The sequence below is a fragment of the Copadichromis virginalis genome, linkage group LG6, assembly GCF_057382275.1.
Source record: "Copadichromis virginalis isolate Kocher_CV1m ecotype Utaka linkage group LG6, C_Virginalis_male_GT1.1, whole genome shotgun sequence".
NCBI classification, from domain to species: Eukaryota; Metazoa; Chordata; class Actinopteri; order Cichliformes; family Cichlidae; genus Copadichromis; species Copadichromis virginalis.
This window is the reverse complement of record NC_140623.1, coordinates 3533040-3551067: the sequence shown is the minus strand read 5'-3', so window position 1 is coordinate 3551067 and position 18028 is coordinate 3533040. Positions and strand designations below refer to the sequence as shown.

The following is an 18028-nucleotide window of genomic DNA, read 5'->3' as shown; positions in this document are numbered from 1 at the left end:
AAGAACTAAAAATGGTGTAATTTGGTTAAGCATTTAAGTAATTCAGTATTTGTTGCTTTGGGCCTTAGGCAGAGGTCAGAGTGGAAGATAAACAGGGGGAGGGAGATGAGCCAGATTGACAGCTTCAAACAGCCCATGATAAAGCGTGACGAAATCAATGGCTGAACCAATTAGATGCTCAGTAGGCGGGTGCTTAGTCCAAATTTTACGCGGCGCTCGGCGGGTCGAAACACCGAGAATGAATATCCCGGTCTCAACCGGTTTTAACCGGTCCGTGGTTGGAAGCGTGAGCTTAGAGGAAGAGCACACTTGCACGCACTTAAACATCTTTGCTTCCCAACAGTGTGTGCGAACAGAACCAGAAATAAAACGAGATTATTTTTACTTTGTGACCCGGAATACGACTCCAAGTCTGACTACGTGAAACTCTGGTGTTAGCTTAGCTTGATGTTACATTAGCCAGCGGACCTAAATCATTGACTTTTCCATTAGCACGCTAAGTTGCTATTAGCCTGGTCGGATGTAACTGGTAGCCTACCAATTATGTTTCAGAGTGGCTAAAGACAAGAAACGTCGGATATTCTTTAATATATCGCTAAAAAAAATCGATGAATATCCAGCTTGACAGCATTTTTAAATTACGACTGTTGGTGTAATCGAGGAAAGCTACTATTAGCTTTTGGCTAACGACTTTTAAGGGCAGCGTAACGTAAACGTGTGCCATGAGATAAAGCTGCGAATTAGTTTGTATCGTATTTAGCGGTTTCACATTATTAAAACCATCAGTAGTTTTCGACGAGCGGACACCAACTATCAGGTAAGTCGCGTCTGATCACCATTAACTTATTAAGACTAACGTCAGGGTGTATCGGTTTTGAAACTAACCACCATTGGTAATGATGACCGGTTATAGAACTCAGACGTCTTACAAGTTATTGTACTTGGTAAACTGGTACCTTTAATTGCGCCCAATAGTGGCAAACGGATCTGAGTGGACGTGTGTTGAATGCTGTATTTGCGGGTTGGCGGCGCTGTTTCGTGTTTCGCCAGTTTATGGTTTGTTTCAGTGACTGTCATAACTTTACCACGAGGGGCTGGCCAAACCGGAATAACCTGTTTCTGACTTATTTATTTCTCCAGAATATCGGTTGTCGATTCCATTTTTTTTTACGTTCCACTTATCTAGTATGTGTTAGTATTTACAGTGTAAATTTTCAACACTAAAAGGCTTAGTTTTTAGCACTTGTACTGCAAATTTTAATCACAGATGCGGTTCTTTTGTGTTTGGTAGTTCTTTTGTTACTTTTCCCCCAAAGAAAAGTTGGGGTTAAGGTTTCTGTTGCTTCGTTTCCCCTGTCAGAATCTCTATGCCAGCAGAAATGACAATGTTGGCAGATCACCCAGCCAGACAGCTGCTGGACTTCAGCCAGAAATTGGACATAAATCTGTTGGACAATGTTGTCAACTCCATGTATCATGACATTGGATCCCAGGTGTGTTTTATGTGTTTCACCTTCAGTCAAAGCAGTGCTACTTTCAAGTCCCTAATGGGTTTGGGAGCTTGTCTTGTAGCAAATACATGTATGTTAAATTGAAGTATACTTTAAGTTGCTCTAAACCCACTGCTACTATGTTGCTCTTTTCTAGCAACGAGTAGCCCAGGAAGTGCTCACAAACTTGAAGGACCACCCTGATGCTTGGACGAGAGTCGACACCATCCTGGAGTTCTCTCAGAACATGAAAACTAAGGTGTGAGCATAACAAGCATGTATTAAGGAATGCTAGGGCCTTAGACGAGCTACATTATTACACTGTTGAAGACCAGTGTATTAATGTGAGCTGAAGCTTATTGCTTTATCCACATAAGGCTTAGGCTTTCAGGGAGGTGAGGTGTGAGAAATCATTATGATTGACCTAGTGTTTACTGGATATCTTGTACAGTCAATGGGTCATGCTTCACTATCTTTAAATAAGTAGTTTTTGACAGCCTTACATGCTGTGCCTTTTTTTACTAGATCACGGATTTAAAGACTCTTGTGATGCTATCTTCAGTTGTCAGTGCTGTCAGAATGTTTGTTTTGGGCTTCTTTTGGCATTGCTACTGTCTCCATTTGTGTATATAATGGCTCTGAGACTGTGCTTAGTATGCACACTTATTTGTCTTTGGTCTAAGGTACACACAGCTGCTGTTGCAAGAGAGTTAAATGCTTAACTCGTAGGGCTTGAGAGGTGCAAGTGTTGAAGGTTAATGTGTCCATTTATAACAGTTCAATTATTATAACAATGCCAATTCCACACTTGTATATATTTTGTGTAAGAACAGTGACTAAATATGTGGCTGAAGTCTACAATTAGTTTTTTACCTGTCAACACTGACCAAAGGTCATGTATGATTATTGCTTTAAAAGAAAAAAGAGAGAGACACACTTTCCAACTATTTGAATATTGCACACTCAGAAAAAGGCAAAGTAGTACAGTGAGAGACATATTCTGGTATATGTATTTAAACAGAAAGTTACATAAATGCACATTACAAAATAACCGAATAAAATGATTAGTTATAAGTTATATAGAATAAGCATTCAATGTGCTGAACAGCAATGATCTTTTTGAACAAATAACAGGACATAATCAAACCATCAGGGACCAGTGCTGCCTGAAGCTTTTCTCAATAGCCAAATCAGTCAGCAAATTTAAGGTTCCACTGTTTTGCAATCAGTTGACCAAAATCAGAAATTTCCCTGAAGACTGTGGGTGTAAAGTCACTGCTGCAGAATTAGCTTGTGAATTCTCTGCAGTCATTACCACATGGTGCTTTTCAAAAAATTAAAGGTAAAACCAAGTTTGAGCTAACTTTGTGTATTTTAAAAACAAACTACTACATCTAAACTAACTGGGGATTAAAGCTTAAGTGGGAAGTCTGTCATGAGCACAAATATCTCTTAAACTTTACAGTGTAACCTGAAATGCATCTCCCTAAAGATGTAACTACAAGTTGCAGCCCACAGCTATTGTGAAAGGCCTGTTCAGTACCTTTGATTCATCATGTGAATTCCTTTGAACTTCTTCACTGCAGTTTTTGAGTTTATCAATGAGAGAGCAGTCATCATCTCAATATATGGATTAATAATCAAAGCATCAATAAGGACTTTAAAATGATGAGGGGGGAAATCCCAGCTTTTTGTTTTTATCTACTAGCACCATATATAAAACAGCAGGATATAACCATATGATAATTAACACATATTATACCATGCACAATTGGCCACTTATGTAGGTTATGTTGTAGGATGCACCGAAAAAGTCTAAATTAGGCCTTAGCCTGTTACTGATAACTATGTTAATACACCCATATAAATATCTTGAAAGATTCATTTAAGCTAAAGGTTTTTCTATTAAGCATATTATGACTTAATAGTGTTTATCTTTGGTAGCTGATATTTATCCACTTACGTTTACTAATTACATTAGGTCACTTCTCACTCGCACCAGTAGCTGTGTATCTAAACTCTGCCGCAGCCAGAGCTGCACCTTCGCAGCCATTGCTGGGTTCTCCTTCCACAGTCAAATAATTTGCACAATTAAATGTCTAATTACTTTGTGAATTCCATTACATAATTGAATTTAGAATATTCGTTGACAGCCCCAGTAATATCAATGTCTAAAGACCATGGGTCATCAATTTTGGGCTGCACAAAGCTGTCCACATGGGGTCACCGTGGAGACATGACAGTGCAAAGACTCTCCTGAGGTTAGCTCTTGTTTTTGCTTGTAAATCGTGATGAAAGGATTGAGTCTTTTTCAGAGCTCTAACTCATCTTTTCTTTTTTTTTTCTTTTTTCCCCTCCCAAATAGTATTATGCTCTTCAGATTCTGGAGACAGTCATCAAAACACGCTGGAAGATTCTTCCAAGAAATCAGTGTGAAGGTAAAAATCACCCTAATGACATTAATCAGGATATCTGTGTGTTTTCTTCCTCAGATATGTTATTTGTCTGAAAGGTGTAATCAGTTTTCTCTGAACAACACATGTCTGTGTTTTCAGGAATCAAGAAGTATGTTGTTGGACTGATTATCAAGACTTCTTCTGATCCTGCGAACATGGAGGTAAGGTGTCCTGTGTGATATGGTGCACTTAAACATACTCGTGTCATTGTAATAGGGTTGTCCCGATATTAGAATTTCAAACTCTGTTCTGATGTTCAGGAGAATACTTGACACAATTTTTGATACCACAGGGAAGTTTGACCACATTGTGCAACAACAGAAGTAATGGCAAAGACATCATTTCTTGAAAAACTTGATGTATTAATTTTACAAATGATTTAGATTTCATTATAGACTGAAGTTAAAATATATTTTAAAACATATCAATAGATAAAGGGTACCTAACATATCAAGATATATTTTTTTAATCATTGAAGACAAAGAGGATTATAGAAAAACTACAAATAATAATGTATTTATGCTAATATAAAAACGATAAAAAACCAAGAGTGTTCACTGTGAAGCAGATTGGTTGCACTTCAAAACTGAAGTTATGGCTGGCAACAACAAAATAAGAAATGCATAATTAACACATGGATAAATTATTCCAAAAGCAGAAAAGTATATCATCTTGTACACATCTGCCTTCTCTTCACCGGATCTGCAACCTCTTGCTCATCCAGTGTTCACTCTGTCCTGCCTCACTCTGCAGCTCTTCACTTCACCTCCAAAATTTGCTCAGAGTAGTTTGTCACATTCTCTCCACTGTTCAGCTACTGTTCCCCTGCTGCTCTGCACAGCCAGCAACCCATCTAGTTTCCCATGTGTCCGTAATCCAGTCTGTTACTGCTCAATATTCTATCCATGACCCAGTCAGCCCTGCACCATTTATTAATCTTTTTTCTAACCATAGTCTGCTAGCTGTTATGTGACTGATTAAAAATGGCTAATGTGGCTATTGGGTAGTTGCTAATAGTTAACAGCTAACATAACATGTAACCTTTTTTATGTTTATTTGCAGAAAGAGGGGGTATACATTTCAAAACTCAACATGATCCTTGTACAGGTAAATAGGCATTTAATGTTTGATATAGTGTACATTATTATTGTTTGACATAAAGCAATGATGCTGATGATGAGCTCTATTTCTGGACTTTTAGATCCTGAAGCAGGAATGGCCCAAACACTGGCCCACTTTTATAAGTGATATTGTGGGTGCAAGTCGGACCAGTGAGAGCCTCTGTCAGAACAACATGATCATCCTCAAACTGCTCAGTGAAGAGGTGTTTGACTTCTCCAGTGGCCAGATGACCCAGGTGAAGGCCAAGCATCTCAAAGACAGGTAACTGATCTGATATACTGTATAACTTATGTCGAGCAAATAGTGGACGTCAGGTCTTACATTTGAGTACTGAATACTGAAAGAAGGAGAAATATTGGTTCATTGTTGATTTTGAGTCTTTTATTTTCAGTCCAATCAGGCACAGTTAGAGATATCATATTTTTTTTGATGTTGTGCATTCTCGCGTTTCCATTGCATATTTCGATCAGTCATACTGCATTCCAAAACCTGCAGGTTATATTGTAATTTGTATGCATTTGTATACTGATGATTCCCCCAAAAAAGCTGTGTAGATGTAAGATTGCACCTTTTGTTAACAAAATGTAGCAATTATCCCAGAAGAAGGCTGGGAAGATTGTGAACTCTGACATCCTGAGTGAGACTCCACTTTAATTGGTTTTAGCAGCAGTATGTAAAATTTACTACCATTTGTTAATCTGGTCAACGCAAAGCCAGATTGTTGGTCATTTGGCTCATTGGGTGCCACGGTAGACTCCGCTAGACTTGGGGGAAAAGGGTGAGAGCTTTAAAAAAAAAAACACAAAAAAAAAATCCAGATGATGAGTACTTACACTCCGCTCTCTTTTCCCTGTCAGCATGTGCAATGAGTTCTCCCAAATATTCCAGCTGTGCCAGTTTGTAATGGTAAGACAAACAATTTTTTTTCGCAGTTGTTTTCAAAACATTTTGTGCAAGTCTCAATACCTCAATTTGATGTGTATAATTCTTCTCCATAGGAAAATTCCCAAAATGCCCCACTGGTCCACGCTACCCTGGAGACTTTACTCCGCTTTTTGAATTGGATTCCTTTAGGTTACATCTTTGAGACGAAACTCATCAGCACGTTGGTCTACAAGGTAAACCAGATGATACTCTTTCATTAAATAAAACTTGAAATAATTAACTCTAATACAGCGTGATACAGTATGTCTGTGAGTCTGGTTATACTGAAAAACACTGACATGGCATGGTAAGGCCAGTTAAATTAATGTTGTCACGCAAAGTGTCTAAGAACAAATGCTCAGATTTGCACATGGAATCAATTACAAGTAGAAACTTCGAAAAGGTTTTAACCTTAAATTTTGACAACTTTATCAGTTCAAAGGGATCCCACCGTCTGAGCTATGGTGGTTCATCCTAAAGATGCATAACAATATTGTGGAAATATCGCCATTAATCCAGAACTCGTTGTGTCATTGGTTTGGTCAGGAATCAGTCATTTATTACATGCATATAAAGCAGTTGGTGCTAGATAATGATCATAAAATCGTCAAATTGATCTGAACTGGTTACAGCTGCAGGGCTCACAAAACTCGCTAGCCCGACGTCCCGGGGCTAGCGATTTTTGTGAGCCCTGAGCTGACTAAATGTGAGTCTGTCACTATCATAGTTGTTGAGTCAAGGCTGTTAACCAGCTAACTTGTATGCATGTAAGAAATGCATTCCTTCATCACAAATTATAGGAGCAAGAAAAATAGACATGTCAGCACTGACCTGCTGTGTTTTCTTTTTCAGTTCTTGAACGTACCCATGTTTCGCAATGTGACTCTGAAATGTCTGACTGAGATCGCTGGTGTGAGCGTGAACCAGTATGAGGAGCAGTTTGTCAACCTCTTTACCCTCACCATGTCCCAGCTCAAACAGGTATGCACTCAGACCCAATTAGTATTGAGTGCCTCTTGCATTAATTGCACTCAGTGTTACAACGTGCTTACAAATACCGTTTGAGTTATTACACACAAATCTCCAACCTTCCACCTCCACAAAAGCTCAACAGGCAGCACAGGCTGTCAGTCTCTCAGTAAAAGAAAGACCCAAAATAAATGTAGATTAAGTAAGAAATTTTCCTTAGTCCATTCAGAAATGGGCATAAATGTTTTTCAGTGTGTGTATGTGTGAATTCAACAGTTTTGCTGAGTTGCTCTGTTTACAACAGCAGATAAGTTTCAAAAACTGCCCAAATACACAAAGCATGAGAGGAAGCAGTGGATAGTTTAGTACTTTCTGTTCACAAATTAAAATACAGAGTTTTTAGTCACCTTAAAACCAACTACTTTCACTGTGCTGTGTATTGTGAATGTGCTTGTACAGAGTGCCTTAGGCTAAAGTGAAGAGTTTAATCCTTTCTGAGACCATTGCATGAGCTCAGGCTTTTCTGAATGAATCATGTAATAATCACAGCTGTGTTTCACACACAAGAATATTATGTCGTCTGTAACATTGAGCAGACTGACATATGGTGCTATAGCAAGTCAGGTCATAGGCTTTATTTGTACTGTAGAACTGTTTCGTTGTAGCCCATTTTATGTTGTACATCAGTGTCTATCAATAGGTCAACTGTACTTTATCAAACATTTAAACTCTTACTTGATAAGTCATCGTTTATTCTCTCCAGAGTCTCTGTACTAAGTACTTTTCTATGTACTTTAGTACTTCAGGCTCCACTCTGACTATCTAAGAACAAAATGATGCTAGTGCATGAGATGGAGAAGTTTTCTGCGTAGCTGTGGCCTGACAAATTATCTGAACAGAAGATTATAAAATGTAATGAATATAAGATCAGGGTTTCTTTAGTTACCAGAATATTTTACATTTCTAAAGTTATAAGTAAACCTGGTCCTTACTTTACATGATATTCATTAAAACATTCCTTAAATGAAACTATACTAAACGTTATCACCCAGTATTCCTTAACAGGCAGTGTTTCTGGTATAACTTTGTGGTTTATATTCTAGTTTTAGATTAAAGTTGAATCTTGAGTGGTCTCATAGTTGAGTATAAGATAAAACTTGATTACAGCAAATGCAATGTCCACAAACAAAACCCCAAATGGATTCAATGAAAGCTTTGAAGATAAATTAATAATTATAAGGCTTTGCAGTAATCTCTCTCTCTCTTTTTTTTTTTTTTTGCTGTTTGGCCAGATGCTGCCTTTAAACACAAACATCAGAGTGGCGTACGCCAATGGGAAGGATGACGAACAAAACTTTATTCAGAATCTGAGCTTGTTCCTTTGCACTTTCCTCAAAGAACATGGCCAGCTCATTGAGAAAAGGCCCAACCTACGCGAGACACTCATGGAGGTAGGCGGACAACACAGCAACACAAACGAGAACATTTTCACTGTTTTTCTTTTTGTTTGTTTGTTTGTTTCTTTTTTCATGTGGACCCTGAACTCTCATGTTGTGGCTTACAGTCATTTTGTCTATATTAGCATCCCTTTCTGTATCAGGTGACTGCCAGATTTTCTTTTTCTCCTCATGCATTTTGTCCTTATTACTAGGGATGGGTATCGTTTAGGTTTTATCCGATACCGGTGCCAAACCGGTACTTTTGAAACGGTGCCGGTGCTCAAACCGGTGCTTAAAGAATGGAAAACACAAAATTGGTCCAAAAACCTCTCATGTTCAGCTGTTTTTTTTTTTTGTTTTTTTTTTTGTAAAAAGATAACAATGTTAGCCTTTTCTGCAGCTATGGGGCATATATGGTATCACTCTTGGCTGGAAGCAGTGCTTAAACAATGGAAAAAAACACAAACTTTGTCCAAAAACCTCTCATGTTTAGCTGTTTCCCTCTTTTTCTTTGGTCATTTTAGCCTTTTTGGCCAGGGTGAAGGGAGTATCTGCCATCAAACAAGAAGACAGCAGCATGTAGCTATGATGATGTTTGCTAGTTCACCTTACATGCATTAATGTAATAACGTGGTTAGCCTACTCAACGTAAATTATACACGTGCAACATTAAGCTACTCACGCAGAGAAGAACGGCTGCTGCTGCATCATCATCTGTCATCATTTCTGCTACACTGGCAGGGCTAGGGGCCAGGACTCTCCTCTTCGTGTTTTTGGGGGATGTTGCTAACTCTGGGTCCGATAACAGGCACCACACCCGCAGTAGATGTGCTCGGTGTGAGGTCTCGCAGCAAGCTGTCAAATACGCCGCATTTTTCGGCTTTAAAAAAAAAAAACATTATGCGTCGCCAGGTGTTTCATCGGATTCGAGGTGTTACTTCCTTTGACAGTATCACAGTATCAGCTTAAAGCACTTGTTGCTGCTGAGTTTCCATATTTTGCTGTGAAGTACAGCCAGACTTTTGACCGCTTCGCTTTGGGCATTTTAATCTGTAGCTCTGCTCTAAAAGAACGTACGTACCTGGGCCCGCCTACTATCCTCGGAAACGTAAACTGATTGGCTAGAATCTAAAGTGCATCACAGCTCAGGAAAATAAAGCACCGAAATGTGCGCTGCTTTTTGGTCTGGTTACTACCGTTTATGTCAGAACCGGTGCCGATACCGGTACCCATCCCTACTTATTACACTTTTGCAATGGTATACATTTTGAAGCAATTACACTGGGATGGTCGACCTTTCTCTTTTCCACTTAAATAAGTATAGATAGTTAATTGTTCTGGGAACTGTGAAGAATGAGAGTAGCACAGGAAATATCAGTAATCTGTACTGCAATTTAACCATAAAAAGGCTCATTAATTTTGATTATGTAAACATAACTTATCTGTTTGTTTTATGAAATATAAAACGCTAAGGACAAGTGGACCAGGAAATCAGGAAGTTGCTTAAAAAGTAAAAGGGAGATTATTTAAATTACAAACTGTACCATTATATTATCTTCATACTATATTTATAGGACAGCCAATGAAGACTACTTGATTATGCTTGAAACCAACAAATTCAGGGCATACTATGTCCCACATTTGGTTAAAGAAAGTGAGGAATATCCTGAGATCTTTTGACTTTAAAAAGCTCACTATAAAGAAGTGTATTGCATCTGATCGTGTTATAAAAGTTTTCTGTCTTGCAAATGTCAGTACTAAAGCACTGAGTACATCCATACTGAACGAATAACTGACCTGAGAAGACCCAGTTGTCCTATATCTGTTCTGAAGCACAAAGATTTTAAGGATAGGAAACATCTTCATAAATGCACCTGAGATTATGTTGATTCCAAGAAATGGAATCCTTATCACTTACTTTTACACACAAGAAATCAACATTTATAAAACCACTGTAAAGTGTTTTGTTTCAGTCAGACTTTTTCCAGTGAGTCCATGAAGATGCCAGAATCTTTTCTTTGACAGCTGATTTTCTTCTTTCAGCTTCTTTTGAGCTTCTCATCTGTGAGAGCTGTGATTCTTGACTGGCTGGTTCTTTATTTTCGTCTGATGTTGGAGAACCCATTGTTATGTAATTGTGGATGACCACCACATTTTACCTACAACAGGATAATTTAACTAGTCTGTGACTGACCAGAAGAGTCATGACATAATAACCCCCACGTTAAAAAAAGAATAGAAGTTTGAATAATGACATACATCCCTTTGTTTCATCAGTTGACTTGAAACATTTAAAGTTGTCCAGCCTCACCACACTTTGTCCTGTCTGCAGGCGCTGCACTACATGCTGCTGGTGTCAGAAGTGGAGGAGACGGAGATCTTTAAGATCTGTTTGGAATACTGGAACCACCTGGCAGCTGAACTCTACAGAGAGAGTCCCTTCTCCACTTCCAGCACTCCACTGCTCTCTGATGTCCCACCACGCAGACACCTTTACCTACCTGTGCTCTCCCAGGTTGGGCTGCTATTACGCACGCACACACAGAGATTGTATCCTCAAAATGTCAGTGGATTAAGAGGTCACACTCTTGTCCCAAATGCAACTTATGATTATATTGAACAGCATTACAATCATATTGTTATGATTATTTATTGGTCATGTTTTTTTTTAAATGGCATAAAATGCTTGCAAACATCTAAAACAAAATAATTGCATTTTTTACACTGTTCTTACAAAACTGATGTGTCTAACTGACTCTCTATATCCCTGTCTTCTTTCAGGTGCGTCTACTGATGGTGAGCCGTATGGCCAAACCAGAGGAAGTGCTCGTGGTGGAGAACGATCAGGGCGAAGTGGTCAGGGAGTTTATGAAGGACACAGATGCAATCAACCTTTACAAGAACATGAGAGAGACTCTTGGTAAGTTGTTAACGGTCTTTGTGACTAACTATAAAATATTATATTTATAATATTACTTATTTATATTTATAAAATATTTTAATTGTGCAGTTTTCAGGGGTTTTTCTCACTGTCAAGTTACGTCCTGTATGTACCAGGCTGTTATTCAACATTTAAGACCTTTCAGTTGTAATTTTATGCTTCAGTAATGTATGCTGCTCCTGTGGGGTCTCAAAGAGGATTAATTTTTTTTCTTTAAATTTATGAAAACCAAAAATGGGTTTATTAAAAGATCTGGCATCTTGTTATTAAAATGGTGTGGTCAGCAGCACTTACTGGTTATATTGGCACTTTGTATTAAGTAACTCTCTCTTTGTGCACAGTGTATCTGACTCATCTGGACTATGCTGATACTGAACGCATCATGACAGAGAAGCTTCACAACCAGGTGAATGGCACAGAGTGGTCGTGGAGAAACCTGAACATGCTGTGCTGGGCCATTGGTTCCATCAGCGGAGCGATGCATGAGGAGGATGAAAAGAGGTTCCTTGTGACTGTCATCAAGGTGAAACATACATTGTTGTAGCACATGTCATTAACACAGTATGGCATCAGTATGGCTGAAAAATATGTTTAGATTTTGTCAGTCTCTGTAACACCAAACAATATAAATTGATTAGGTGTGTTACAATCGCAGGACCTGCTTGGCTTGTGTGAGCAGAAAAGAGGCAAAGACAACAAGGCCATAATAGCATCAAACATCATGTATATCGTGGGTCAGTATCCTCGCTTCCTGCGAGCCCACTGGAAGTTCCTCAAGACGGTCGTCAACAAGCTGTTTGAGTTTATGCATGGTGAGATATTTTGTGCTGAATTTTTGTGTTTTTCTGATGCTTGGTGTTAGGAGAATGTTGAAACGATGCAAAGCATTGTTACACTAAATCTCATTGGCTGCTGTCAATGAATAAGGCTTATTGTGATTTTGTTCGGCTTATTCTCTTTTTCCTCGCACAGAGACACATGATGGCGTTCAGGACATGGCATGTGATACTTTCATCAAGATAGCCCAAAAGTGCCGCCGTCATTTTGTGCAGGTTCAGGTGGGAGAGGTGATGCCCTTTATAGATGAGATTCTGAACAACATCAACACCATCATTTGTGACCTGCAGCCTCAGCAGGTGAGCCCTGCCCAGTGTCTGGACTTATTCACGTGGTTTTGTTATAGTTCTGCTGTTAAATAGGTTTAAGTGCGTCTGTCAGACTTTCACGGGATGGAAATTGTGTTTTGCAGTAGAACTTTTCGTTTGCTAAGTTCCAAACCTACATGTTGACAAAGGTCTATGTTAGAATTAAGCCCAGTCCCATTCCTGCAGGTTCATACATTTTATGAGGCAGTGGGCTACATGATTGGAGCTCAGACAGACCAGGCTGTTCAAGAGCTTCTGATAGAGAAATACATGCTGCTGCCTAATCAGGTGTGGGACAGCATCATCCAGCAAGCCACTAAGGTGAGAAACCATGTAATGTGCCAGTGCTGTTACATTGTCAATAAGGCAGCCTGCAGCCCACTTCTGTTTTGTTAGTGTGTGCTTAATCTTTAACATGGACTTGTGCTACAGAATGTGGATATCCTGAAGGATGCAGAGACGGTGCGTCAGCTGGGCAGCATCCTCAAGACAAACGTCAGAGCCTGCAAAGCTGTTGGCCATCCCTTTGTTGTCCAGCTAGGACGCATCTACCTGGACATGCTCAACGTCTACAAATGTCTAAGTGAAAACATTTCCTCAGCCGTCCAAAGCAATGGTAAGTTTATGGGCTCTCCCTCAATTTATTAACCAGACTAATGTTTGAGCCTTATCAATAAAGTACTGTTAGACTGCTTACCACATAAAACCTACAGTAGTAAAGAAATGGGAATTCAAGCACACAGCATCACTGTTGTGACAATATAACCAGTAAATCACAGTAATAATTTTGACCAAAAAAATAATGTGCAAAAACTTACTGCCAAGTTTTTTTGATGAAACCCTTGAAAGTTTATTCATCCTCAGTATGTGCTCATTGGAGACGTCAGCCACTTAAACTTGTTGGTTTTTCTCGTTTGTACAGGTGAGATGGTGACTAAGCAGCCTCTGATTAGGAGTATGAGGACCGTAAAGAGAGAGACGCTAAAATTAATCTCTGGCTGGGTCAGTCGCTCCAATGACCCTCAGATGGTGAGCCTGGCCTTGTTTTGTTTCCTCTAGTCTGTTCTCTAATGAAACAGATTCAAATCTGTGTTTATGGAGACTTCTGTTTCGAGCAGTAATTCATATAAAACCCCTCCTGCATTTATTTAGCAATGAAGAAATAAATGCTGCAGGTAACAAACTGAAAATTGTAATAACTGCTTTGCATGTAAGCATGGGTTTCTTTTCCCCTCAGAAACAATGAGAAGCTTAAATTAGATTTTTTTCCCTGCTATAACCCTAAGTATGACCAAAGCATGTTCTTTCAAACCTTCACTGTCTCTGGAAAATGGGCACTATTATTATTTTGAAGCTAGAGTGCAAATTAATAATGTTAAAATTGTGTTAATGAAACGCTTAACTAAAATCTGTCATGGTTAAAGTCAAATGTCTGTAAATGTAGTAAATTATTGTAAAAGGAGTTGTCAGTTTTCACCTTCTAATTATATTTTTAAGGCTCCAGTAGTTAATGGTGTGTTATACTAAAGAGTTATTCAAAATCTTTTAATATCTGTCTTAAAGGAACGAGAGAACAGCTCTTTTACTCAGTGTGATTGTTTTTAATGTACTTTTAATTTGATCTGTTATTGTATATTTTACACATGTTTGTATGGGATATTGTATTTGTTTTAAATGTTATATACCTATGTGGTATGTGACTTTTGTTGCCATGATGCCAGGTCTCTCTTGGAAATGAGATTTTTAATCTCAATGAGATTTTTTACCTGGATAAATAAAGGATTAATAAAATATGAGGGTGTGAAACACCCATCATAATTGCTGCCGTTCCTTTGGTTCAGGTGGCAGAGAACTTTGTGCCTCCCCTGCTGGAAGCTGTGCTCATAGACTACCAGAGGAATGTTCCAGCTGCCCGGGAGCCTGAGGTCCTCAGCACCATGGCAACCATTGTGAACAAGTTGGGAGTCCATATCACCGGAGAAATTCCCATGATCTTTGACGCTGTCTTCGAGTGCACTCTGAACATGATAAACAAGGTTTAACTGAGTTGATTTAACTGTATCTGATAGAATAGAATAAAAATTTAAAGTTGAACAGTTTATAACCCTTCTTAACTCCTTGTTTTCCATTTATGCCTGTAGGACTTTGAAGAATTTCCAGAACACAGAACCCATTTCTTCTACCTCCTTCAGGCTGCCACCTCCCAGTGCTTCCCAGCCTTCCTATCTATTGCCCCAGCTCAGTTCAAACTGATCCTGGACTCCATCATCTGGGCTTTTAAGCATACGATGAGAAATGTGGCTGACACAGGTCTGAACTGAAAGCACTAACCCTGTTAGATTGTTCAGACAACACAGAGGGAGATGCTTTTTTTCTGCTTTTGATTCGATGTGATGTTGTTGAGATCGGGTATCCCTAATGTGATCAGCTCTGAGACTGATCATATGAGCCATAAACTGTTCACAAGCTGTTCCTGTTTAGTTTAGTTTTTTTTGTTTTTTTTGGGGGGGGGGGGGTTTAACAAGAGGCAGCCAATAGGTATAAAAATGCTTAAAAGAGAGAGAATCTAAACTTTTTCAACAAATGAAGTGAGACTACGTATAAGATAAGTAAGGATGGGATAAAAATATTGAACAGCTGAAGATATGATGCACAGTTAGTGTTTTTATTCTAGTGCAGTGCTGGAATAGAAATATGGAGCACAACAGTTCAAAATAAAAGTAATATACCACACAATACAATATCAAGTAATATGCAAAATTTGAAACTGACCTTACGTGTATGTAGTGCAGATTCTTCTCAAATCTCTGCTGATCTAAAGGATGTCGCATCCTCTTTTGCAGGCTTGCAGATCCTATATACTCTCCTGCAGAATGTTTCTGCAGAGGAAGCAGCAGCGCAGAGCTTCTACCAGACGTACTTCTGTGACATTCTGCAGCACATCTTTTCTGTGGTCACGGATACATCTCACACTGCAGGTAAAGAGATTATGAATGTATCATCACACAATTATAAAGGCTTCTCAGTTTGACCTTTATATAAATACAATAATGATGCAGCACTCCATTTTCAGTGTAGTCAGGAGCCAGTTTTTTTATAAGACCAGCCAGTAACTAAATAACCAGCGTGTTGTTCTGCCCTTTCTCTAGGATTAACGATGCATGCCACCATCTTGGCGTATATGTTTAACCTGGTGGAAGAGGGGAAAGTTAGTGTTGCTCTGAGTGCTGCAAGCCCAGCCAACAATCAGGGACATGTCCAGGAGTACATCGCCAACCTGCTCAAGACAGCCTTCCCCCACCTCCAAGAGTAAGTCAGCTGAACCTTGCTTTGAACTCTGCTGCCCGTATTATTACTAGGACTCCCTCTACTCACCATCACACCTATCCTGAAGCAGCTTCACTGCTTCCCGGTTCAACTCCGTATTAATTTCAAAATACTCCTCCACACATTTAAGGCTATTCATTCTCTCTCCCCCCACCATAACTCTCTGACATGGTACAGATCTCCATCCCATCCCGGTGCCTCAGATCCTCCTCTTCTCTTCTTCTTTCTGTTCCTTCATTTCATTGTATTACCGTGGGGGGCAGGACTTTTAGTTGCTTTGTTTTATTATTGTGTTCATTTCCTGTTTTTATGCTTGTCTTATTTGTTCTGTAAAGTGTCCTTGAGTGTTTTGAAAGGCGCTTTTTTTCTTGAATATGAGGCCAAAAAATTAAACTGTTGCAGAATTACAACAGATGTTATTTTTGACCACAGTTTTACAAGTTGTACTTTCCAGACTTGAGGCTCATTGAATGTTTTATCTACAGTGCCCAGGTGAAGGTGTTTGTGACGGGTCTATTCAGCCTCAATCAGGATATCCCAGCCTTTAAGGAGCACCTAAGGGACTTCCTTGTGCAGATCAAGGTGAGAAAATGGCCAAAAAAACTTGTCAGCTAGAAATTGACTTTGCCAACACAAAAGTCAATGAGCAATGATTCTTAGCTTGGATCCAAAGTATGCCAACCTTTGTGCTCAAATTTACATGAGCATAAAGATATTATTCATCAATGAAAACACTGCAGACACCTGCTTCTTAGTAGAAGAATAGAATTTAAGAGTAGAAGAGTTGAATTTAAAAGCACTGGTGTTGAAACTGTGTGGTTTAAGGAGCACAACACACCCAAATGAATCCAAATTTCCAAACCGTCCACTTGTGTGGTCTTGCAGGAGTTTGCTGGTGAGGACACGTCAGACCTCTTCCTGGAGGAGAGAGAGACAGCTCTGCGCCAAGCCCAGGAAGAAAAACACAAGCTCCAGATGTCTGTGCCCGGCATCCTCAACCCCCATGAGTTGCCAGAGGAGATGTGCGACTAAAGTGACCATAGCCCCTACGGACCAACTCTGAAGGGAGAAAGTTCAACAGGGAGCAAAGACATTTCCTGTTGTTTTCCTTCCAAGTGTGGTTGTGTGCAAGTGTGTGTTGAAGAGAATTGGAGAGGGGGACCCGGCACTCGGTTGTATGTCGACCAAATTCTGTCAATATGTAAATGAGAATCGCCCCTTATTACTACCCCCAATTCTGGCACAGATTCCTCCCCACCACCAGCTTCTTTTATATACATTGTTTATGTAACATGCCATCTTTTGTTACCTTCTTGCTGTCAAAGCTTTGTTTGGCCATGCATTCATTTAAACCTGCATGAAGTTGTAAGAAGTAATGGTTATTTTTTAACCTACTACATGCTTATTTCAACTTCCTTCCCACTTGTTAATATGTAATATATATATAATGTTGAAACACTTGCAATGGTTATGTGACAGATTGCTCCAGTTTCACAAGTGCCATGTGCACTGTGCAGAACGAATGTGATGTTCAAGGGGTCCATTTGTACTCCTTTGCTTCCTGTGTTTGTTGTTTTGGTTTTTGAGTGTGGTTGTTTTGTTTCTTTTCTTTTGTTTTGGCTTTCTGATAAATTCAGGGCTTCGGTTCCTCTGCTTTTGGATGAGTGCGTGCATATCATCCTGTTTGTAAAGCTGTCTTAGTACTCTGAAAATATAAAGTTGGCTATTTTTACAAAACATTCTGTATGATTCTCTTCTTTCTGTAAGCCTAACCTTAAGGACCTAAAATAGATAAGCTTCAGGTGCTACTGATAGGTCAGATGAGATGCAGTTTTTAAGTGAATAATCACTACACTTAAAAAGCCACTGTGGTGCCCCAGTCAGTTATTTGCAGCACGCATATATGAAACATTGGAGATGTTGAACTAAATCAACTTGCACATTTATCCAAATATAGCACTTCTTTGATACTACAGAAGGAGTAATAACAAGTTTTGTTATACATTTTAAAATGGATAAATTATACTTGATTTCTGTGATATACCCTGCGCAAAAAATGACCACTTTTTAATTGAGTATAGCATCAAATTAACTAGATTCATTTTTTTTTTTAAATATTGATCTGGTCAGTTAGGTAGCAGAGGGGGTTAATGAGTTGCTTTCGTTGTAGGAGCAACACTGAGTCAACTCACGGGTGATCACACCCTTTTTGGCT

At 39.1% G+C, this 18028-nt stretch overlaps 1 protein-coding gene across 2 annotated transcripts; it reads left to right on the top strand.

Annotated features, from left to right (window-relative positions):
- The first annotated feature begins 203 nt into the window (after positions 1–203).
- On the top strand, positions 204–17552 carry xpo1a (exportin 1 (CRM1 homolog, yeast) a). 2 transcript variants are annotated; one of them, XM_085458268.1, is made up of 25 exons: positions 204–817; positions 1361–1493; positions 1648–1749; positions 3856–3928; positions 4046–4107; positions 5009–5053; positions 5148–5329; positions 5926–5974; positions 6067–6186; positions 6845–6973; positions 8254–8412; positions 10733–10915; positions 11182–11320; positions 11683–11864; positions 11997–12153; positions 12314–12477; positions 12673–12807; positions 12919–13102; positions 13409–13515; positions 14328–14522; positions 14628–14796; positions 15330–15464; positions 15636–15795; positions 16299–16395; positions 16699–17552. In XM_085458268.1, the coding sequence occupies exons 2-25, from the start codon at positions 1368–1370 to the stop codon at positions 16843–16845; spliced, it is 3201 nt and encodes a 1066-aa protein (XP_085314394.1). In that variant the 5' UTR covers positions 204–817; positions 1361–1367; the 3' UTR covers positions 16846–17552. The 2 variants fall into 2 exon arrangements, with proteins under 2 accessions (XP_085314394.1, XP_085314395.1); XM_085458269.1 differs by lacking the exon at positions 204–817 and adding an exon at positions 889–1056.
- The last annotated feature ends 476 nt before the right edge of the window (positions 17553–18028 follow it).

Excerpts from the sequence above, each read along its gene's own strand:
- xpo1a (XM_085458268.1), top strand. The coding sequence starts at position 1,368 with ATGCCAGCAGAAATGACAATGTTGGCAGATCACCCAGCCAGACAGCTG. Across the intron at positions 12,478-12,672 it reads GTGACCTGCAGCCTCAGCAG|GTTCATACATTTTATGAGGC; the intron begins GTGAGCCCTGCC and ends CCATTCCTGCAG. Across the intron at positions 14,797-15,329 it reads GAGAAATGTGGCTGACACAG|GCTTGCAGATCCTATATACT; the intron begins GTCTGAACTGAA and ends CCTCTTTTGCAG.